This window comes from Hyposmocoma kahamanoa, unplaced genomic scaffold (genome assembly GCF_003589595.1).
Source record: "Hyposmocoma kahamanoa isolate Upper Pololo Valley unplaced genomic scaffold, ASM358959v1 215, whole genome shotgun sequence".
In the NCBI taxonomy this organism is placed as follows: domain Eukaryota; kingdom Metazoa; phylum Arthropoda; class Insecta; order Lepidoptera; family Cosmopterigidae; genus Hyposmocoma; species Hyposmocoma kahamanoa.
The window spans coordinates 823,537-849,319 of NW_020653736.1; the positions used below are offsets into that span (position 1 = coordinate 823,537).

The 25,783-nt window shown below is 36.7% G+C and overlaps 1 protein-coding gene across 1 annotated transcript; it reads left to right on the forward strand.

The window, feature by feature from the left end:
• On the forward strand, positions 1-25,783 carry LOC113227721 (myrosinase 1-like). The gene is made up of 11 exons (XM_026460707.1): positions 1-43; positions 1,727-1,833; positions 5,188-5,335; positions 6,164-6,330; positions 12,740-12,997; positions 13,681-13,769; positions 15,999-16,146; positions 17,183-17,340; positions 19,727-19,876; positions 25,245-25,336; positions 25,582-25,783. The coding sequence occupies exons 1-11, from the start codon at positions 15-17 to the stop codon at positions 25,712-25,714; spliced, it is 1,479 nt and encodes a 492-aa protein (XP_026316492.1). The 5' UTR covers positions 1-14; the 3' UTR covers positions 25,715-25,783.

Sequence of the window (25,783 nt, forward strand, 5' to 3'; positions counted from 1 at the left end):
ATCTAGTCTTTGCAATGTCCATAAAGAGAGTGCTTGTGTTCTGGTAAGTTTTGTTTAATTATGAGTGAAAGTAGTTTTAAATATAAATAATAGTTTTTTCGACAATATTTATACTAGTTTGTTTCGATAGATTAATGTATTGTTATTGTGGAATAACTGCCTCGGTAGCCGAACGGTTAACATGCTGGTGTCACGCAAAGGTCCCGGGTTCGATGCTCGGGCCGGAAGAAATATTTAGCTTACATTTATTTCTCTCATGAGTTTGTGTGTAATTTGTGGTTGTCAATGTGTATATCCATGGCACTGCGACACAGGGTTTCCCTAAGAAAGTTAAGTTTCAAAGAAAATTAAGTTTATAAAAAGAATAGTAATAGAAGTACTGCCACCTATTTCTGCCGCCAAGCAGTAATGTCAGCATTACTGCTTTCCGGGACATGGGACTTGACAACTTATGTCTTATGGGGCCGGGCGCAGTGGCAGTGCCCCTCAGATCCTTATGATTTCAAGTTGTAGCTTAAGATCAGGCGCACATGTTCGCCCTATCACTTGGTATAAAAAAAGGGCGTCGTGTATGAGAAATCTTTGAAAGTCAATATTCAAAGAAAATTAAACTTACAAAAAGAATTATAAAAAAATATAAAATAATAATTATAAGAAAATATATAATTTTTTTTTATTCAAATCGTAAGGGACACTAGTTTCTATGACTCGTGACGGGTTAAAGACTCTACGATAAGTCGATAACTTTTTTATCCTTAAATGTGAGAGCCATAAAATTTCACGTAATCATGCGTGATTTGCGTCATGTACCCCATTGACTTACAATTGTATGGACGTCGGGTCCGCGCTAAAAAGTGTCCGAACTTATAGGGCGTTAAAATCGTATACAGAGCGTCATTCACGCTCTAGTCTTCGTTTGTTCGACTGACAGCGAAGCAAGCAAAATTAGACAGTACTGCGATGACATTACAATTTAAATTCAACGCTTTAGATTTTTCATATACCTTTACATGTCACTACGTTTAAATAGGTTGACTTGGGACATTTTTTTCGTGGTTTTAGTTTGGTAAGTCAATGCTTTCAAGTGATAAAAGCACCTTTCGTGTAACATCTCACGTGGCTTTATTATATCACGAATCGTGTTATGGCATAGTAGTAAATAAAAAAGTAATATTTTCTGGGTTATTTTAAAACATCCCAAAGTAAGTAAATAAAGCACTTGTGTTATCGAAATCTGAATCAAGAACGCTACCCACACCCGAGACAATATAGAAAAGTTAATTTTTCTACATTGACCCGGACTCAGAGATGGCGACACCATGAAAATCGATGTGAAACCCACTCGAGCACAGAGGTCGTCAAAGAAAAGTAAATGCTTTCTATTCTAAGTGTCATAACGGAAACGGAAACAGATGTCAAAAGTAAGTCTAAGCAGAAACGAAAGCTGATGCGGAAGCGGAAGTGTAAATACTATAAATATCTCAATTAAATAGATACAAACAAGCTTGTTTTTGGTTCATAATTGCAGATAGCAATACATAGGTAACGGCTAAATCCTACGCGCTTCACCGCCCAGCAATAAGCGTACGCGCCTGATTCATCGCGAACGTGTTAAACTTCCGTTATAAAAGTTATAGAAGCAGAAACGGAAACAGACGTGAAAAAGCGTGCGGAGCTTTCGAAAAAATTTAATTTGTAAAAGTCAAAAGAACATTTTTTTAAACAGTTTGGTGTTGGGAGTATGTTGGTGTGGCAATCTGGACTTCCCTCCAGGTTTCAAGTTCGGAGCCGCCACCTCTGCATATCAGATTGAAGGAGCATGGAACGCTAGCGGTAAGTCCTAGGGTTTCGTCTGTGGTAGAAATACAATGTCAAATTCAGGTACAACTATAACATGAATCGAAGAGTTAACAACACTTCAATGACGCAACTGAATTTATGATGAATAAATCGACTCGTCCGTAGAACAAAGATCTACTTGTTCTCAGGACATAGTACATTTCGTTCGTTCTTCTTCGCTGTGGATGTCAGATCGACCGTTGTTCGATTTTATGTTTCCGAAACGAAATAAGACATATGAATTCTCAAAACACCTTTACATTAGGCCTTAGTTTGAATAATGAAATTATTCTCGTAATGTCTTTATTCTCTTTTTCGCTATATAATCCTGTTAAATCTGTAAATCGGACACAACCTCTTAAAACAATATTACTTTAACCTTACATTGACATTTCGTACCATGACGCGCTTAAAGTAAGCTTATTATAATGTTAAAACTATAATGCTTTATTGGCAGCTTTGTGACTATTCGTTCATTCAGTTCTACTATGATGCTACTTTAACATTAAAATAGTTACACGGATGCCATGGAAACAATATTATTTTCGAATTTTAATAGAATATATATGTATATATATATAATATATATATACATATGTATGCATTCAATTCAATTCACAGAATTCATGAAAATACGGAATAATAATTGAAAACAATCTAATTTTAATAGATTTTATTATTACATACTTTTCTTTTTTTAACTGTTAAAATTCTCTGAATATAAATAACATTAAGTACATAAACATTATACTACGATAAGACGATTCGGAACATCAAAAAAGAAAGAGATGGCATTATATAGTTCATATAGCGTTATTTCTTTCCTAGCAATCTTAAAATAGTTACACGGATGCAATGGAAACAATATTATTTTCGAATTTATTGTCTAAATATTGATTTGTAACGATTAAAACTTGTATATATTATATTTATATTATATATATATATATATATATATATATTATATATATTTATATGTATATACATTCAATTCAATTCACAGAATTCATGAAAATACGGAAAAATAATTGAAAACAATCTACTTTTAATAGATTTTATTATTACATGCTTTTCTTTTTTTAACTGTTAAAATTCTCTGAATATAAATAACATTAAATACATAAACATTATACTACGATAAGACGATTCGGAACATCAAAAAAGAAAGAGATGGCATTATATAGTTCATATAGCGTTATTTCTTTCCTATTTTTAGTAAGGCACAGACAATATTGGGAAATCATTCGTTCTTTCACTCACTTTAGCAATAATACATTACTTGGTTAACAGGTTTTGACATGGTACGAATATGAGTAATATTACAATACATTCAAATAAGATTGTTTTTGGAAAGGTTATGATAAGCTCCCTGTGCCAGCACACAGCTTTTGTAAAACGTGTGATGTCCACTCGGAAAAGATCGGAAAGCCAAAAATGATTACTTATCATAAGTACATGAAGAATTGAGGAGTCCCCAGACTGTCTCAGCTGCACCATCAGATTAAGGTCATCTTATTATTGTAATGCCATCGAATGTCCATCAAATTTCAAGTCGATCGGACATGTGGAAGTGAAATAAACAACTCTCACTAATTTACAATAGTTGAACGTTTCTCCAAAAAAACTCGACCATATTGCAGTGGCAGAAGGTTTACTTTCGTTTGTTATAATCTAAAATCAATTACGGTAAACAGAAAATGGAAAATTTATTAAAATTAAAAAATAATGATAACATGAAACATCGCCATGGATAATATTACTGCGTCCTGATTTTTATTCAAACTGGAATCGAATCGATCGGATAGTCTCGAAATCAGATGGGTTTCTGAGCGAGAAGATGAACCTGATTCCTACTATATCTTTCTAATTTGTGAGTTTCAACAGTTTACAAATGTCAAAAGCAGAGAATAAAGAATAACAGAACGGACGCTCTCCGCCCCTCCCTAGTTTTAGATACCGCACCATGCCCCGCACATTGCCGGTCACAATGACTGAACGACAACAAGGCTGCCGGCGAGCCGTTTTCGGTCAAAGACGGCTTTGATATTTGAATATAGTTTTCATTTATTCATTACGAAACTTGTACGTTAATATAAAACATCATTTTACATTACTATTTATAATGGTAGTGAATTGTGCTTTGTACGTCTGTTTATGATCATTTTCCGAAAGACGAAACTCATTCTGTTATTGTTTTCCGCATTTATTTACTGCAGAGTAATATATATGTATAAAAAATACAGATTTATTAAATCAATATAATGAGACGCCATGACTTGGCGAATTTTCTATTCATATTGCCGATAAATATTACGTAGGTAGTGAATATATCTAATTATTAACTAAACTTGGACAAGCTATTTCAAATACCTTGGTTACCTTACTTAAAAGTACATGTTCAAAGTATAACATTTGAAGTGCTTTTAATATATTTTTGAAATAAATCGTCAATATTACTCTAGTTAGTGAATTAATGAAAAATATTATAATATATCGATATAAATACCTAATAGACATGTACAATTATTAGGATTCTATTAATAGAATCATAGATAACAGATTCGCGTTAGAATTTTGACTATGTTGCCGCTCTAACCACGTAACGTAATAGTGCGAGAAAGTGATGGGTAACCCTGCCACTTCACGCACACATTTGCGCGTGTGCATATAGCGCCTTGCTGTATGTAGTAGTAGTAGGTAAATAATTTTCGACTGTTGAATGGAGTGTCCGGGGTGTGGTCAAAAGTTTCCGATCGGCCATTTATGAATCGCAATTATGCGCCTCGACTCGGGAGAGGCAATCAAAATCAAGCTGCAGGTCCGACTATCATTTCTGCATTAGAGGTAGCAAAATAAGGTACTTATCCCATTGACTTACAATTATATGGACGTCGGGTCCGCGCTAAAAAGTGTCCGCACTTGTAAGGCGCTAAAATCGTATACAGAGCGCGACACTCCGCTTTAGTCTTCATTTGTTCTACGGACAGCGCGATACTGCGATGACATAACAATTTAAATTTCGAATAGGTTGACTTGGGACATTTTTTTCGTGGTTTTTGTATTAGACCCGTCGTCCATTTATTTGTAAGTCAATGACTTATCCACAATTTTCGAGGTTTTGCGTGAGATATTAGTAACGTACATAGCGAAATTGGCGGACTGAACTTAAGTATGTGGAATTGCGCGTACTGTTGCCACACGTGCCCAGCCCTCTAAGCACTTTCACTGTATTTATTGTTGTGTCAAAAGTGGTTCAACGCCATCTAGCGGTTTACGATGGAAGTTTATTTATATTTTTATACAAAACAGTTATATTATTTAATTTAAAATATTGTTATCATCCTTCAGACAAACATTTAAGCGTATGGGATTTCGACACCCAATCGGACCCCAAAATGGTGAGGGATGGCAACAATGGTGATACAGCTTGTGACTCTTACAATCTGTACAAGAGAGACGTGGAGATGGCCAAGGAGTTGGGACTACACTTTTACAGGTACAAACAAGAACCTTTAATATTTTTTTCACCTCACTAGCTCGGAATTGCTTTCTTTCTCATTAGAAATCTGCGCGCAATCGCATTATTTGCACGCTAGGGTAGAAAAGGTTTTTAAAATTCGAACTTGACGATGGACTGTGGTGATAAGGTGGTACTTTCCTGGGCGAACTCTTCCCACAAGGAACTGTACCTTTAGGACTTTAATTATTTAATTACTATGAAAACTGTCGTTACGTATCAGATGCCCATAAATCTTTCCCATTTGTCTCTCTATTCTCTTTTCTTGCACTATTCTTAACACTCGATTAAAATAAAATTGTGTTTAAACTTTTGCAGGTTTACGTTTACGTGTTGTCGTATTATTCTAGTTTGAAATTACCCTTAGAGCGATTACACACGGCGGCTTTTAACAGCGATGCAAGCGCACCACTGCATCGATACAAACGTGCGATTGCATCGCTGGCGTCGCGCGTTTGCATCGACACTCTAACATTTTCACACGGTAAAACGCGTTACGGTAACGACAAAGGAAATGAATCCGAACGTTTTGGTAGTACGCTATGTATATGACAGATGAGGCAGTTTCATTTCCACGTCATTATCGTTATCTTGTAGCGTGGAGGTCTACCACGAAATATGAAACTAGGTGACTGCTTCCGCAACGAAACTCGACGTGCTACAGAAGTGTCAGTTTTACGATGAAAGTAATGTCGAAATTCGATACGACAGCTGTCATTCGAATTTGGCTAGAGTATAGTTACATAATTGCACAAGGCTTGATGTCATTCGCTCACTAAAAATCCAACTTTTTTTCCTCGTCCCCAGATTCTCTATCTCATGGCCACGTCTCATGCCTGCATCATTTCCAATCCGCATCAGCGAAGACGGAAAACGTTACTATAATGATCTCATTGACGAATTGTTGAAAAACAACATTGAACCAATAGTCACATTATATCATTGGGATTTACCGCAAAGACTGCAGAATTTGGGTAAGTTTGTTCGTCCCGTCACTTGCTATTATAAAAAAAAGGTTATCACAAACAAAAAATCTCCAATTGAACATCTACACTGCCCTTGTGCACGCATGTGTATTTCGGTAAATTTCGATATATTGGCACCGAAACTTTTTTTCTTTGAATAAGAGTGTATTTGAATCAATCACCTTGAAAAAAATCTATTGCAAAATTAAGGATATACTGAGTACTATACGGTGAGAAAACACAATTCCTAAAAAAAATTCACAATAGAAAGAAAACACTAGAAATTTAACAAGAAAGCCCTCTGTATTCAATGGGTACTTTACCAAAGATTTTTTTTATATCAACTAAACTAAATAGAACACGCGTACTATACGATATACATTTTTCAAATGGCTCTAATTTCGTTTATAAAAAAATAAATTCTGAAATAAATGCCCCTGCCACTCAACCCTAGCAAAATGAACCGTATTACCTAACTTTTAGAAAGTGAGGTGTACACCTCGCGTCCTGCAACCCGCATGGTAAATATTAATTATGAATAAAATGAGTAGCAGCAAAAGCCGCGGTCTGTTGCATCCCTATTAGTAATCGACTTAATGAGGTCTTCAACTGCTTTACCCAGGTGGATACTTGAAGACGTTTTTTTCTGATCGGCTAGGTTTTTCATTTACAGATTCAAATACAGTCAATGTATGACCTAATACCTGAACCACTCATCGATTATTTGGTTTGGAGTATCAGTGTAGAAAAAAGTGTTAAGAAACAGAACCCTTAGCATGTGAGTGTAATGTGGTCTGTGTAACCTTATTGCGCCATTAGTGAATGACGTTTTAAGAAATGTTTTACGCCAATTTGATCTTTAATTACATAATATAAATACAAATTTCAAGCAAAAAGCTGACATTCTTTTACAATTTTCTGTTGAAGGCTCTCAAAACCATAAGGTCGGCAAGGTCGGGTGCAGGTATCTTAGAGCATCGATTGTACTATACTGAGCTTTATGAATATAATCTCAGTAAAGAGTACTTACATAAAGATGAAATATTTTCTTCAAATTTAAATGGGTTCACTAATGACGTACTTACCCTCTTTCCAACAAAAAAAGAATCATCAAAATTGGTTCACAAATACCGAAGTTATCGCGTAACATAACATGTACAAAAAAAAAGAACATTGAGAACCTCCTCCTTTTTTTAAGTTATTTAAAAATAAATTGAACTCTGTCTATGTACACTACAGTCGCGAGGCGTCCATATAACTCGATTCCCGCCGGTTTCCCTAAAATTTTCCACATATCATCAAATATTATAAAGTAATTTACTATATTTTGTGCTCAATTTTACGTGTAGAATAATTTTTTATTAACCTGTGAAATAAAGTGTACTAATTATCTTGTGTGTTAATAAGTGTTGTGTTTAATTGTTGCCAAGGCGCCACTTGTTAAGGCAAGTGTTTTTTTGTGTTGCTCCGAGCTTACTAAAGACAACTTTCACGTCTCGCCACTTATACTAAATATAATTTTCCTTAAAAAACAAATGTAGATACATCTATTAGTAAAAAGGTCTCAGTTTAAACTGCATTCAGACCCTATTGGTGAAATTCGCTACATTTTCTAACAGGAGTTGTATAACGTGTATCGACTAGCTCCAATAAACTATCACAGAGCAGTAATCTTGTATAACAATTTTATTATAAAAAATAACGTTGTGTAAAATATTCCAATTAAAAGTTACATGAATGAACAGTAAACGTAGAAATGTAGAGAAATCTGATGGAGGATAAATTTGTGAGTACATTGGGTGAACAGATGAATGAATCTACATCCATTTACTTGCCGATCTTTGTCTCCAAAGTAGTCGAAGCTTGCATCTTCTTCTAAATTTGCTAGACAACTTTGAGTGTCTTATTTGAGGAGGCAAATCATTCCCAATTTTGTGAGGGAGAAAATTTGAGACATTATATTTTGTATGTGCGTAAAAATATACATAATTTCATTAAGAAAGAAGATATCCATAATACGAACCTTAGAACTAAGTCCAACTCATGTTACCACGATTTTATTTAACCAAGGTAAACAACTTTTTTATGGTGAACTATATACGTCTTTACAATAAGATTCCGGAGTATATATTAAGATTATCATTTCCTAAGTTTAAAACTTACATTAAAAGTATTTTAATTGAAAACTCATATCACAAAATTGAAGAGTATTTGTTAGATAAAGAAGTATGGAAAGACAACATGACTCTTGATTCCACACAATTATGATTCAAAGTGTATTCGATAGGATTTAAGTTTATTTGAAAAGAGCAATCCCTAGAGTTTCTTGCTCGTTCTTCTCAGGGAGGTCAGCGTAGTGAACGAGCAGCAGCTTAAAAAATGACATTTTGGAGTGTAAAAATGTTACCTATGGAATAAATGATTTTATCTACATACATATCATAAATCCTTTGTGATGTATTCAAAAACCGCAAATTACGACCAGCATAAAGATAAACTGTTTTGTTAAAACAAATCACTTATCTGTGAAAATGTTATTATTGCTTCCTAATAACATCAAATTCGACTTTATTATTAAAGATTTAGATAAAATTATTCTGTATAATAATTTAACCTAAATACATGGATCTTATTAAATAACCTTTATTTTAGATATATGCGCCAGACTATCGCAAACAGTGATATTATTATATATTTACATAACTTTAATTAAGGTTAGTAGAGCAGGTTAATCTAGGTGACATATAAACTGGCTTGCGCCTCCGGTCGAAGCGGTGGAGGTTGAGAACGAAGCGAAATGGTTCCGGGACGCCATGTCGCAACTTTGCGACGCAACCTCAACCTTCAAAGCGTCGTGTGTACTGGTGGTCTCAGGAGATTGCAGATCTCCGTACAAACTGCGTTGAGGCGAGACGCCAGTACAGAAGATACCGTAGACGGCGGCGCCGCTGATGTGGAGGAACAGTTGTATGGGGCATATAGACAGTGTGTTACGACTCTTCAGCTGTCCATCTCCAACGCTAAGGCCCGGAAAAAGTCTGAGCTCCCCGAGACTCTCAGCCACGATCCGTGAGGACGCCCTTATAAGGCGGTAAGGGGTAAAATCCGCCCCTGGGCACCTTCATTGACAGAAAATCTCGAACCCCAGCTGCTGCAGGATATTGTATTTGCCCTGTTTCCTAACAGAGTAGAACAACAGCCCTCGGTGATGGCACTTCCTCGAGAAGTGGAACAAGGAGACATCGATGTGCCGTCTGTACCCCCTGTGACACAAGGAGAACTCGGTGCGGCCATTTTAAGACTCAGAGCCAAAGCTAGGCTAGCTGGGCTAGGGGGTGGGTCACACACCCCTGACCGGCCCCCCAAACGGCCCCCCCAACTGGTCCCCTAACCGCCCCTCAACCGGCCTCCCAACCGGCCCCCCAACCGGCTCCCCAACCCCAATTGCAAAGTGTCGCAATTCATTTAATTGCAATTGATTTCAATTGAATTGATTTTTTAATCTGATTGAAATTTAATTGATTAACGCCCAACACTGTCTGAGAGGTACATTTCATACCCAAGGGCGGCTGTTGCAAACGATAATGTCGTGCGGGGTCGGTGCTAGGACCGCTCCTGTGGAACATCGGATACTACTGAGTGTTACGGGGAGATCTCTGCTACGCAGATGACACGTTGGTGATGGTGCAAGGTAAGACCTTCGCGGATGCTGCCCGTCTTGCCATGGAGGCGGTGGCACAGGTTGTCGGTAGAATAGAGATGTTGGGACTCCGAGTGGCGCTTAACAAGTCGGAGGCCATGTACTTTCATGGCCCTCGGCAGGCGCCCCCACGGGATTCACGTATGACTATCGGTGAGACTCGCATCGGAGTCGAGCCCACGATGAAGTATCTTGGTCTCGTCCTCAACTCTCGATGGAACTTCCGCGAGCACTTTACTAGCATGATACCTCGTTTAATGGGAATGGCTGCTGCTTTAAAGCGGCTGTTCCCCAATCTCGGCGGGCCCAAAGCGAACAACCATCGCCTGTACATGGGAATGGTGCGCTCGATGGCTTTGTATGGGGCTCCCGTATGGTCTGTCACGTTTACGGAGAAAAACATCGCACTCCTGAGGAGATCTTAGAGGGTGATGACGGTCGGGGTTATCAGACGATATCGCACCATATCCTATGAGGCGGCGTGCTTGTTAGCGGGGTCTCCTCATTGGGATCTGGAGGCGGAGGTCTATGCTGCCATGAATCAATGGCACATTGACTTCCGTCTCCATGGCGAGGATCCCACGCTGCAGGAAGTGCAGGTGTGGAAGTTTCATGCGCGTCAGTCCCTGCTTAGAAAGTGGAGGGAGCGACTGGCCCAACCCAGAGCCGAGAGCAAGACTGGATGGACAGGGCGCATGGGTCCTTGACTTTCCGGGCATGGTTGCTTCGGAAAGTACCTGTGTCATATAGCCAGGACGGAACCGACATCCGAATGTCACCATTGTGGCTGCTGCGAAGACACGGCACAGCACACGCTGCAGGTGTACCCAGCCTGGGCCAATGAGCGCCGTGAACTGGTTGCCGCAGTGGGGTACGACCTGTTACTCCCAGCATTGATCAAATCAATGCTGGAAAGTGACAGGTCGTGGACGGAGGTAGTATCCTTCTGCGTACGCGTAATGTCGCAGAAGTAAGGCGCAGGAGAACAGGACGTCGGAGAAGGCACTATCATGCCCTCCTTCAACCCCCATAACAGGGGCGTCCGCCGGCCGTAATGTATAGACCCTGACGTGACGCGCGCGGTGCTCCTGCGTGCCCCTGTAAGTGATGAATGGGGTGGTATTTCTCCAGCTCCACCCCAACGGGAGGGGGCCCTCGGCCGAGACCCAGCGCCGTAGGGACCGCGGAAGAATGCGAAAGCGTTCCCGTAGTCCCGGAAAAAGGTGCAGGGACGGAACACCATGGGGTTTTAGTCGGTAGGAGTCCGTCATAATCTCTCTGTTGCCCCCGCAGCAGAGAGTTATCCATAAGGATTTCCCCACGTAAAAAAAGGCGACACATAAACTAAGTAAAATTGATTAGTCGTGTCTTAGGTATCCAAATCGGTTCTTATAACATAATGGTTGTTGCGGCCCCATGAACTTCCCTCGGGGGATCCACACTACATCTGCCTGGTCACTGGAACCGGCCCTCCGTGGAGCTAGAGAAGGGCGGCGGCGACTGTAGTTTTAATTACTTTAAATGGTGTTTTGGCATAGTTAGAATGTTTGCTTAATTATTAACAGGCACTTTTTGTGTGTGATTTGTGATGTGTGCCGCCGCTCCATTCGTCTTTAACCTTTCAAGCAGTAAAGTTGTTATCACACAGCTTTGGTCTCTTATTACATATATTAGGCCCATTATGTTCTTGAAACAATGGTTACTCAACATATTTTCAACACATTTTGTTCTGTTATTACATTCAAGTTTCGAACATCTCCGAAATACAAAACAATTTGAATCCACCGCAATTCTAACATCAGTCGAGATGAAGTTTTATTCGAAATGAAATGTCATAGCGAATAATTTTGAAAAATTTCACACGTTACTTGATATCGAACGATACAATAGTTGGGGCCGACTTTAGTTTGTCTATGAATTAAATAAAAACTAAGGTTGTATGCTTAGAGGATGGAAGAAAAAAGTATGACATGCGTGACAAAAGTTTTTATTTGCCGCCATTTCGCCAATCGTAACATGCGGCTCCTAAACACGTCTTAAAGAGCTTATTATATGTGTATACTTAGAATAATAACGCATAGAATGATAGTTTCATATCAAACGAACTGTCACAAGTGAGGCAAAAATCAAATTCATGTAGGCTAGTTTTAGTAGTAGGTTAATTTTCGGTTTTAGTAAATATTTATATAAAAATACAAGTTGAAACGCGTTACTTCCTTGTGGAATGTGATGTTAGTATCTATTTTATGTTTGTCTGACGTATTTTTACACTCATTTACCGCACATTTCGTCATTTTTAGCTAAAATTCTTGAGCTGTTCGCGGTGCAAGTTGACCTTGAGCACTGAAGGCGCGGCCGCTCGTGTAGGTCCATTGGGCGCGTTTCAATTTGCCTCACTCAGCGTGTGCGGACTAGGTTTCTATGCGTTATTATTCTAAGTGTGTATATCTAGATAAAGCAGTGTATTTAACTGTACATAATTAGGCAATAAAACACTCGTGTGATGTTTTTATGAAACTCGCCTGTCGGCTCGTTCACACTCGTGTTTTAAAGCCTTTCATTACGTAACAGTCACATGAACTACTAATTTGACTTTGCCTTTGCCACGGCACAGCGTTAGTCGACGAGCTGGTGATATCTGCAAAGAATACCGTATCGATCGCACATTGCCCTCAACTCTGTGAGAGTACGGATTAATGAGCATCCTTGTATTTCCAGGTGGCTGGGCTAATCCCCTAATCGCAGATTGGTTTGCGGACTACGCTCGCGTAGCCTATAGCTTCTACGGTGACCGTGTAAAGACCTGGATTACAATCAATGAGCCGATCGTGATCTGCGACGTGGTTTATAATACTGGACTCTTAGCTCCTAGGGTACAACATGAGGACGGAGCGTTAATTTGTAACAAGAACGTTTTGCTGGCTCATGCTAAAGCATGGAGGGTTTATGATGAAGAATTTAAGCCTAAGTATCATGGTGAGTTTATGTACTTGAATAATATACGTAAAACAGAGGCAAAAAAAATACAAACGTAAACATAGGCAAAAGGATTGTCGGGTGCTTAGTTGCAAACTGAGTCGGCGATATAGTACGCGTTGCGGGGCCTCAATAGATGCGGCTAGTACAGACTGTGGTGGATGGCGGAAGCTTTCGGAGGCCTATACCCAGCAGTGGGTGAAATCAGGCTATGGATGATAATGACGTAAACGTAAGAAACAGAGATTGTACATTCTGGGACAAGGCAGACTCCTCTGCACCTCGTTAGGTAATACTGCCTCTTGATTGGCGTGTGAAGTTACATACTGAGAAGTCACAGAATGAGAATCAAAGCCAGGAAATCCCTCCATTTCTTAACATCTTATTCACTAAACTAATGGATAACACTTTTAGTAGCAGCAGAGCTCTTTGGGAAAGAGTTCGTCCAGAGTACTGCCACATTAACAATAAAATATGGCATTTCTTTTTTAATCTATGCAATGCCTACGATGCCATAGCCGTTCAATATTGAAAAATGTTATTAACTTTATTTTAGCCAATAAAAAGCTCGGTGTTTTTTTTATGCAATATAATTTAGCATATTATGAATGCAGCTGTGTATAAAGATAAATATATGAACTATTTCGGTTTGTATTTTAGAATGTTTTAATATTTTCGAACAGGAAAGGTATCGATGGCAAACCAGATGGTGTGGCTGGAAGCAGCTTCAAAGGAAGACGAGGACATTGCCATACTCGCCAGAGAACATTCCGTAAGACAACTTTTGAAGATAGTTTATCGGAAGATAAAAGATTTTTGCCGATTTTTTACGTTTTTCGTGTCAAATACCAATACCTAAGATAATGATGACTAGGATCTACTTGTTAGTACTACAAACATCTTACAGCTGTTGTTTTTGTGGATTGCACGAAAGAATTTCTTTTTGATTTTCCTTATCTGTACCATTGGCAAATGCACCACAATAGCAGGCTCTAGTGTATGCCATTGATACCAATAAGAAGAAAATAGTGATAAATTTAAAACAAATTAAATGTAATAATAATACTCTGTAGAATCATTTAACCAGTCTATATGCTTCTATATATATATACAGTGTGTTAATTCGCATTCTCGTCATATTTACGAAATTAATAATAGAAATAATGCTATATCATCTAAAAATTATTCTGTTCAATATTCTGTCTAATAGTATCTAGTAAAGTTTTGCAAAATTGTCTCAAGTCATATGCACCACGCAAGAGCAGTAACCCCGCCACCAACTCCACCGAGCGATACGTAATCTTTCTCGATCGCTTTTTACCTATTTTTTAAATTATGCTTACTAGTATTGTTATAATTTTGTTATTTACATTAATTAGAAAAGTTGACTGAAAAAGATTTTTGTAACTTAGATTTGGTACTTACCGACTTTAAGTTACATGAAAGTATTGCTAGAAGTACCTAGCTATGCAGAGATTCGCACGTGAGTTTCGTTTCAACATTAAACTCCACAACTTTGAAAGCAGAAACTTCGACACTCGTATCCTCCGCGTAAACTAAACGTTTCACATCATGCCATAAGAATAGACCATCACCATGCAGGTTCTAGTGAACCTGGTAGCGGTTATTTTTTGCACTAGTAACTCTTGTTTACGTACCAAACCACGAGGCATTTCGAAACAGACTAGAATTAGTGTGGGATGTCAGCGTGACATGGACGCAGTACGGGAAGTAAGGTCGACTGATCTACCAATCGCGCGCTCGATACGACACTCCCCCGCTGTCGCTACCCGCACCCCACCACCAAATAGATCTAAAATGCGTTTCTTTCTGGGCATTTAAGGTCATTGTTCAAAATATTTGCAAGTGCCGTGCAAGTCAATGACCTTTGGATCAAAATAGAAATTTACGAATTTTTTTTTCCATTTATTTTTTTAGTGATTTGGGTTCAATTTCGGAAATAGAATGACCTCTGTAAATATGGCGAGAATGCAAATTAACACATTGTATAGGGTTATTTTTAAAAGGTTAACAATCTCGCAGTACTATATTACTAACATAATAATCAACAATTTTTGTGCCCTAACTTTTCAAATCATGATAAAATTACCAACAACAAACTTTTAAATTTTTTTATTGTACTATCTGACACTTTTTAGATCTGTATTTCGTAGCTAGGTAAAGTCTGTTCCAAATCCATTATGCCAGAAAAGTATACAAACCGGTTTGGTTAAAATTCTAAAGCAATCACTGAATAAATGGAATAAGTAACACTTTTACTTACCTATACACTATCATATTTCAATTTGATATCTCAACACTTTTTCCTGCAATATTCATTTGCATAACATATTAAAATCTTATTTGAAAAATGTTAGTTCAAAATCAAGGTTAGTTTTCAAAATTAAACATATATATGTGAATAGTCTATGGCTGCATAGGGCTGTATGGAAATAACTCATTGAATCAGTTGGATTAACTGAATTTATTATATAAAACCCAGTTATTCCAACTGATTCTATTAAACAAATCAATTGATTAATAGATTTGTGGTTGGCAATACAGTTGGCCATCACTAAACTGCCTATCGTCGGGTCAATGATCAGTTTGTTTACTTTTCTGGTACAAAGTATTGGAACGGACTATAAGTTCAAACGTGCAAGCGTTCTCCGCGACAACTCCCACACCCGTCCCGCTCAGAGTTATTAACGTTTAGAGCGATCTGTTTGAATATATTTATTTGTGTACCTATGTAAGTAAAATCTGCTGAATTATCAAAAGTCATGGATAAAAGTCATGTTTATAATATTAGTAATATAGTCAACCCCATATAGTTCTTAAATGTTTCATGTTTGTGTATAGGAGAATTGGATTGAGACGCAAACACCCCCAGAATAGGTACTGTTGCGGTTCGCACCTGCGAGACCTGCTCATCAGCGAGACAGCTCTTTAACGTACGATGGCGTAGTAATGCGTAATAATGCCCAATTAAAATTTTCAGTATGGCCGCTACACACATCCAGTATTCTCCAGAGAAGGCGGTTGGCCTGCAAAGTTGGAAAGAGCCTATGCTGACATCAGTAAGAAACAGGGATACCTTCGGTCGAAGCTACCAGCTTTCACTAAAAAAGAGATTGAATATATACGAGGTAAGAATTTTTCTGCTGCCCACGCTACGCACTCTGACTTACTTTCGCTTTGTATTACGATGGATGGATCCACCCAATACACACACAAGCTATGCGAACGCTAGGAGCCAACCACATATTCGCACTTACAGGAGTATTAGGATAGAGAACGGTGAACTAAACTGAATTGCTAGAACCATATCGATTCCAGTAGCAGTAAAGGTCCTTGTGAGAGAGTTCGTCCAGGGAAGTACTACCACCTTACCTATTTCTGCCGCCAAGCAGTAATGTGAGCATTACTGCGTTCCGGTTTGGAGGGGTAAGGTTGCTGATGGAAATGAACTTATGTCTCAGGCAGACGAGCGCAGTGGCGGTGCCCCTAATATCTTTGCGATTTAAAGCTCTTGAGTGGCAGTGCAACTGTTATGGATAGACGTGTCACTTACCATCAGGCGCACGACTTGCTCGTCCCATCACTTGGTATTATAGTAAGAAAAGAAAAGGTGAACGTGTATACATAGCATAGTTAATAAAATAACTATGGTAACTTCATACAAACGTAGAAGCGTGGTTTGTACATGTGCACGCCCGTCGCGCGCCGTACAAACGCACACATTCGTACGATCTCACTCGAGGTCATCACAGATGCCATTAATTATATTGAAGCGCTTGCTAATCCGCGTCTTAGGGGGTACAAAAAATGCGGCACGCTTGGTGTACTTGCGGTGTATGATATAATGCGAATATGATATTCAGCAACAGAGGCAGGCACGCGCCGCTGAAGACACTGGTTCGAATCCAGCCGGATCGAAGCAGTTTTTTTTACTGTTTTTGTCGATATTTGTATTAATAATTATAACAAATTAGTGGAATATGTCATGGTCACGGTTGACTGTAATATAATGGAACCTGTAAAGGGCCCGAAACGTCGGTTTGTTTGAAAAAACAAATATACGCGATTTAAATCCGGAAAAATAGTTTCATTTCCTATGTGTAACAATCGCGAAAACCTAAGAACTCGAAGTTTGGATTTATGTTCTCGAATTATCCTATGCAGGAACATACGACTTTTTGGCTCTGAATCATTACACAAGCCGCAAAGTCCGCAAGGGGTCACCAGGTGAGAGCGCCACCCTCTTCACGGGGATCTATGATTTCGACATTAAATTTGAAGTTGATGAAAGTTGGAAGAACGGATCTACTTCATGGTTTTATGTAAGTACATTTTTTTTACTTCATACTTATGTATAAGATATTAAAATAGTGTTGTAACCCAAAATATGTGTAATTCAAGATTGTACCATTTCAAAACGTAAAATTTTATTTTCTACTCGTCAATAAAACCGTCATTAGAATATTGTAAAAAACAATTGAAAGATATCTTCTTAAGTCGAAATGAGACAAACTTTTTGTGAGCTAGTTCTGGTGTCCTTACTCAAAAAGTAAGGAATTATTTTTTCCCTTTTATTTTTCAATATATTTGGCAAGTAGGAACTTGTTTAGATGTCTAATAAACTTTAGCTTCTACAACAACTTGTGTAACAATCGCGAAAACCTAAGAACTCGATTTCTATTGAATTTTAATAATCTTTCACGAGAAGCGAAGTATACAAATGTGTTAACAGTGAAATTTGTGCTCATATGAGTACATCTGTTGACGTTGATGTAGTTTACACTAGTTGTGTTGGTTCTTAAACGACCAATTCAAAAAAGTAATATCATGATATTACTTTGGGGGAAGCTTATAAAACTCCACCAGCACCAGCAAGTGAATAGAGGCAAAATAGGTAAAAAAATAATGTAGGATGATTCCTGTGTTCATAAAAATCTACACATTAGAACCTTGCAACAACGTGCACTAATTTACGTATTTTATAAACAATTTTTTATAAGCCTTGCATTTAAGTGAATAGCTTTTGTTTAAGAAAATATATTAAATTAAAGTTTTAATGTTTATTTATGAGAAATTAGCAGAGAAACATTTTTTTATTATTATTTTTTCGATATTCATTACACTACATTTGCTAGAGATATACATCGGTAAAAAATTTTCGATAATTTAATGAAGAAATATATAGTGCATTTAACATATTCATTCTTCTTAAAGTCTGAATTTTATCACCAGCAATGAATTTTTGTGTAACGTTTACATGAGTAATATAATAAATGTATCTACATTATAAATCTGAAATTTGCAACAATATCATTTGAAAATGCTTTTTAATTATAGTTGTTTTTACGCCTTCAAAATAATAAATATCGGATATTACAGATAAAATAAATATCATTGGAGAAAACACAATCATGGGAGTTCATTATTTTGAAAACTATGATATCCATAATTCATCAACATGGCTGTATAATAAAGAACATTTGCCTCAAAAATCTAATTACACTAAAAATCTATCAACTTTACCTCTTCCCTGTGAGATTCGCCCTGGACCTTTTGGAGGGAAAAGTGTCGTTTTTATTTTGACTTTCAATTATTTTGTGAAATCTAGTTTAAAGTGGAATGGGATAGTGCTATTGTGCCTTAATCGAAGATTAAAACGCGAAATTATACGAATCTCGAACTAAAATACCCGTATCGGCCCGTTTTAAGGAATCCCGAGTCAATCCAAGCACGCCGCCTCAAATTGCCTATCCTCTTTGTGGCGGCCATATTTACAGAAACATAATTAAACTTCATGTTTAGGCTGATGACTTTGCCAAAGCCTTAATAAATTTAAAAAAAAAAATTATCTTCCCTATGATAAATGTCAGTTGAAATGTCACAAGGATCATCCCTCCCGTCCTTCCATCCTCGAAGCTCCCGTCCCTCATTTTAACGACCTCTGTGGTCTAATGGCTTGCACACCAGTTTTCATGGTGTCGCGCTCTCTACATTGTCTCGGGTCTGGGTGTTTGTGGTACCGTCGTTGTTTCCGAGTTCCATAACCCTAGTGATTTTGTTACTGAAGTTGAAGTTATTTATCATCGTTTGAAATTAGTATACCGTCCTCCTTTTGGAGAGGGGCCTATATTAGACACATCGAGTATATACTCGACTGGTTATATAACCAGTAATAAGAAACGAAATAAGGGCCATACATTCCTAGTAGGTAACTCATCAATTATACATCACTTATAAATATCAACTCTCGTTTGTACTGAAATTACAAATTAGAAAGCTGAAATAGTACAGCGCCAACAACTGACCTGTGTATACGTCTCCGTATATTCCAAAAATATTCTGTATTTATTATAATAAAGGTAATATCTCTAACAATGGCGTGCTGTCCCATTCGGTGGTGTGGGGAAAAACAGCAAAACATCTCATTACAAAACAAACGAATCAAATTTCATCGGTAATTGAATATTAAATATGTAATTTTGCAATTTTCGTCCATTATAACAAAGCTCAAGTTAACTGGTCGATTTGAAGTGAAACAATTGACGACACCCGTCAATTGTTTCGAATTCGGACTGGCCAATCGGAGCGCAGTTGTCACAATAATGATATGGCAGAATAATTTTCTAACAAATTAAATTACATTTCGTCTCCATTTCTGGTTATATACTCGATGATTGACGTAAAGAAATGTATTCTATACTTGAACAGGTGTATCCTGAAGGTATTCGCAAACAAATAAACTGGCTGAAGCAACAGTATGGGGATGTGGAGATCTTCATCACAGAAAATGGATATTGTGACGACGGAGACATGGTCGATGATAATCGCGTGGAGTATTACAAGGATTACTTAAAACAGGTAATTGCAACTTAGACCTACGAGATATGACAGGGCCTGCTTCAAGTATGTCTTGTCTAGTTTATTAGCACCAGAACTCCTTGTAAAAGAGTTCTTCCAGGGAAGTACTGTCAAGCAGTAATCTGATCATTACTGCGTTCCGGTTTCGAAGGGTAAGTAAGGGTGCTGGTAAAATTACAGACACATGGGACTTGTCAACTTATTTCTCAGGGTGGCAGACACATTGGCAGTGCTCTTAAGATCTTTGCAATTAAAAGCTCTAAATAGCACTGCAACTGTTATGGACAGCCGTGTCGCTTACCACCAGGCGCAGGACTTGTTCGTGGTCTTCAGAGATAATAAAGCGATTCTGATAATAGCACAACGAAATCGGTAGATAAATCTGTCATCCGCTAACTATAACGTAGCGTATATTTGTTTAAAAAAAACCAACATTTCAGGCCCATGGTCACGTTTGAAAAAAAAAACATGGTTGAAAAAAACAAATATACGCGATTTAAATCCTGAAAAATAGTTTCTAAAAATATTGGAATTGTTTAATGATATTTAAGTTATGCATCGTTAGGGTAAGTTCCGATAAGTCGAACCCGTTAACTAATTTCAACTGTCTTTAAAAGACAATCTTGTGCTCTATTTTTTGCTATTTAAATCGGATATTTGACCATTTGTCACTTACCCACATTTAGTTAAGAGACGGCCGAAATAAAGCACCACGGAATAACAAGCTAGTGGAAATGGTATTAACCGACATCACCAGACATGGGCAGTGAACCCATTTCTGCCCAAAACCGTGGGCGGAAACGGGGAAAACTGAATTTGGTATAATTTCATACTTATACAAATTCTGACGCAATTTTTTTTTAATTATACTAAAAACTTATTAACTGCACGCAGTTCCTACCTTGCAATGCCGTGGATTCTCAAATATTCACACTGCGGTTAGATTTTTATGAGAATCGATTGATCTAACGATTTTTGTATCGATTTATTTCAATGCAATTTTCAAGCTAATCGATCCAATAGAAAGGCAAATCGAAAAGTATAGATCAGAAAGCAATAAACGTTATGTAATAATACCATTAAATTTGAACAAACCTTGATTTACAAGACATAATTAGCTATAAATACTTTTTGCCCTCAATGTCGGGCATTTATGGGCCTTAATCCGATTTAAACCCGAGTGATATATAAATTAACGAAGCGCCGGGTTAAAACCCGGGCGCTTTTACGTATCCGGTAATTACAATCATAACCGGTGTCGCCACGCGCACACTTGTGAACTTATCGTACATTACACCACTAAGATAATATAATTTTGATTAGATATAATTATATCAAACGAAATTAGGCCAGTAGTCTAATAATACCTTTTTGGAAAAAAATTGAAACTTATTTGAATCCAGTAAGGTTTATTTTCAATAACGTCGAAACTGATACGTCTAATTCTATAAAAGGTAATGAACTTTTTGACTTAAGAGTTCCGATACTCAACACTAGATGGCTGACTGTTACTGAACTGAACAGTTCGTATGTATTCAATAAGAAACTAAATTTCAATTAAATAATTAATAGTAGGAATAATAAAAACAAATGAAATGTCGAACATTCTAGGTCTCGGTCGATCTTAGTCGTAAAAAAATATGCGACTTTAACATCAATACGATATAGGTGCTTTTCATTCGTAATAACGGCACAAAATTATCAAAAATTGAACAAAAAACAGTTACATGTTTAATTTTGCGAAAGTTACAAGATACATTTTTATTATTGCTATTATTTGGACAGTACAAAACAGAACAATAAACCAAATCACTCAAATTTTGTTTACGTAGTGAAACACACGTTTTCCGTAAGAGAGCGTTGACGTACAACAAATGGGTCGTTTTCAGATAACCTCCAAAAATGTGTCCCTTTCAATAACTTTTATGTTATTACATGAATGCTAAGCATTATTTATTTAATATGATTGCTTGCTTGCTTAGTCCGTGTTACATATAAAAAGTGTATTTTACTACGTCACAGTAATAAATAAAAATTAAAAAGGTGGGCAATTTCTCATTCATGGAAGCCGGTTCCACGTCGCCCTAAATTTAAGAAAAGAAGAAAAAAAATTAAACACTCGTGGAAATCGCAATATTTCCCATCGAGGATAAACTCTAATAACTGCCACGTCGAATACATACCTTAACTTTCCAATTTATTATAAGCAAACTTGTTTTCTTGGGGATACAAAATGTGTTTCAATTTTTCTTATCATTAGTGCCAATTCAACTAAAAGCTTCCTAATAACAAAAGTTCATACCACATCACCTTCACCTTTCGCATACGTGAGAAGGGGCTCCTGTCGGATTGGAGTGTACACAGAGAAGTAACCAGTGCATCTCCGTTTTAGCAAAAAATCGACTTAAATACCAATTTCAGCGCTAGTGAGTAAATCGTTCTCATTCATGTGAAGCAATCTACCTAAATGAGTATTAGGTTATAGTTTTAAAAACTTTATTGTACATTAATTAGACAAAGGGAACTTTAAAATCCATGCACTTTTATAACGGTCCAGCATATTTTACACACTTAACAATTAAAAATGTATCCAAATATAATTATTGTCGCTCTCATTCTTGTCTACTTTTCAGTCAAATAGTTACTTTAAGCCAAACATTTACTTGAAATATAACAATTAGACGGTGATAGTGGTGGTGATGATGGTGATGAGGATGATGATAATGTTGATGGTGGTGATGATGATATATTGATGTACAACAAAGTTTTTAGACATTAACAAAATACTCAGATTTATTTATTAATTGCATATAGATAGATGGATGGTCTTACACGGATGAGAAGGATTTTAATACAAGAAGTTATATTAAAATATTTATTACATGTTAAATTTTGTTAAATGAACTTCTGTGAACGATAAAATGTATGTTGTAATAATAATTTCTCATTATTGTGCCGTATTTCTCATTTATGTTTATGAGAAAATCATTCGTGTTACTGCAATCTCATTCGTGTGATCCAAAATATCGTTTCTTGTTGTATTTAACTTAAATATTTTTTTACTTAATTGACTTACAAATAAAAAGTCAATGCATTACTTGAACTTATTTGTACGTTTAAGACCTTAAAACCAAAAGAAAACAGGGTTTTTATAAAAATCACTCAAACAGTGCCATTCAAATTCGGAAAGTGAAATTCACTAAGATATTGGTTAATAAGATAATGGTTACTTCACACTTCTTCTAGTTTGTTATGGCGAGCCGCACTACACCGCATCGTACAACAATAACCTTCCTAAATCACTTTCGTGCATTTTATGTATAAAATATAGATATGTTACATATCTGTAATGTAACGTATAATCACTACATATTATCACTACCGTGTATGTCTGTCTGTCTGATCGTGATAAACTCAAAAACTACTGAATGGATTTTCATACGGTTTCCACCAATAGACAGAGTGATTCATAAGGAAGGTTTAGGTGTATAATTTATTTGTAATGTAATGTGTAATTTCGCTGAAACATGACGATAAATGAAGATGACGGAAAAAATCATGCTATCATGCATGCAAAATCAAAAATTTCATTAAAGTATATTCATTATGTAGTCTACGAGTATGTTATGGTGAGTGCTGAGAAAGGGGCGGCTGGTACTGACTATATGCTAGGACTGCAAATCCGCCACTGCCAAACATAGTAATATTTTAAATAAACGCGTAATAGGAATCACGGTGAAAGATCGACTTAGGTAAATATATGCTATTACAATAGTGTTATAACTCAAAATACATGAAATTAGATTAGATTAGATTAATGTTTATTTGCCAGAATACAGTAAATATACAGGTCTTAAATTAAATTGGTACAATGTATTCAACCTGCAAGCAGGTGTGCAAATATATTGGAATTTATTGGTACAGGTAATTGAAGTTAATTAAAATGTCAAATATTTCTAAATTCAAAGTTTTCCTTATTACTATAGAAGCAATGTGTCATAAGCAATCTTGTCAATTGTAGTTTAAAATTATGTCCGTGTAGTAATTTAATGTCACTTGGTAAATTATTAAAAATCTTAAACATGTTGAAGCAGTTATTTGTATAAATTATTTTATGGCAACGAGGTTGATATAATTGATTCATAATTTTAGGCCGTGTTTGTCTTTGAAATATTTCGCTACGTATTTTAAAATGTTTAGGATTAGTCTTAACAAACACACAGATGTCTCTGATATACTACAAGAGAGGTAAGATGTTTAGTTTTTTAAATAGGTTAAATAGTTTTTATATTCAAGATTATACCATTGCTGAAGGTCAAATTTAATTCTCTACATGTCAATAAAACCATCGTTAGAATATTGTAAATAACAAATAAAATATATATCTAGTTAACTCAAAATGAGACAAACTTTTTGTCAAAACTGTCTTTACTGAAAAATATGAAATTTTTTCCATTTTATTTTTAAATATGCTTGGCAAGCAGAAAACAAAGATTACTCCACTGGTGTATTATAATTATTAATACAAAGATCGACACTTCGACTAAAAAGTCGTTGAAAACAAGGACATAATAACAAGCACATAGAAAAATTCGTGAGGTCCGCTGGTTCGTTCCGTGGCTTAGCTGGCGTCTGGCACGGTTTGTTAGGAGACGTCGGTTGGAATCCGACCGGATCAAAATATTTATTCCTAAGTGTTCGATCTTTGTATTAATAATTATAATAAAGTACACAACTGTTTAGAACTTTAACCTATACATAAATTTTAATAATCTTTCACGGGAAGTGAGTAATTAGTTTTCCATCGAGTCTAAAAGCATACACTTATTATATATTCACAGCGCTATATATCAACCAGAGTGCTGATTTTCTATCGATAGTCTCGAAATCAAGTGGGTTTCTGAGCGAAAAGATGAACCTGATTCCTACTATATCTTTCTAATTTGAGAGTTAAATCATCTATTATTGTTCGGATTAGAAATGTCAAAGGTTTCCGATCGGCCAGCTGTGAATCGCAATTATGCGCCTCGACTCGGAAAAGACGAAATTTCCGATCGGGAGAGGCAATCAAAATCAAGCTACAGATTGAGAACGTCTAGTGTAGAAGAAGTATCAAGTGACTTAACAGACACGGAAAATGGATGAAATCCACAATACCAATGCGGTTATTTGCTATTTTTAAAGGTGGAATATTTTCTTTAAATTCCAGCAGGACTACTGCCTTTCCAACAATAAAAGAATCATGGAAATCGGTACACAAAACAACATTGTTGAACTAAAGACCTTATTCTTATTTACCCGTGAAAATTGCATGTCTAATCGTGATTAAGAGAACGATATGACTTGTGTTATTTCTGTTATGTTTTAGGTCTTGCTGGCAATCAAAGAAGACAAAGCCAAAGTCATTGGCTACACTGCATGGTCCATGATGGACAACTTTGAATGGATTGATGGATACCAGTAAGTATCGTAAGATATAAATAATGTTGCCAGAGCCTTTGAGTCGAAAATTGCATTTCATTGTCTGAAAAGAGAAATTTTTGCTGCAAACTACAAGCGACATCCGAAGTGCGTCCGGGTCGAATGAAGTGACCAAACACGCTTATTAAACCCATTAAAAAAGAACAATTTTTGCAAGCATAGCTTAACAATGTCGGCTCTGTTTATTATACTCAATATAACAATTCGTTTTTCATTTTTTACAGAACAAAGTTCGGTCTATACAAAGTGGATTTCGACGACCCAGAGCGCACGCGCACGCCTCGCAAATCGGCCAAGTTCTACGCTGACGTTATCAAACATAATTCTTTAGACATTCCCGAGAGTCAGGAGTTGTAGGAACATCATATTCAAGTGTACATATAATAATATTATCGTGTAATTAAAATTAAAGCTTTGTGGTGGGCA

Excerpts from the sequence above, each read along its gene's own strand:
- LOC113227721 (XM_026460707.1), top strand. The coding sequence starts at position 15 with ATGTCCATAAAGAGAGTGCTTGTGTTCTG. Across the intron at positions 5,336-6,163 it reads TTGGGACTACACTTTTACAG|ATTCTCTATCTCATGGCCAC; the intron begins GTACAAACAAGA and ends CCTCGTCCCCAG. Across the intron at positions 12,998-13,680 it reads ATTTAAGCCTAAGTATCATG|GAAAGGTATCGATGGCAAAC; the intron begins GTGAGTTTATGT and ends ATTTTCGAACAG.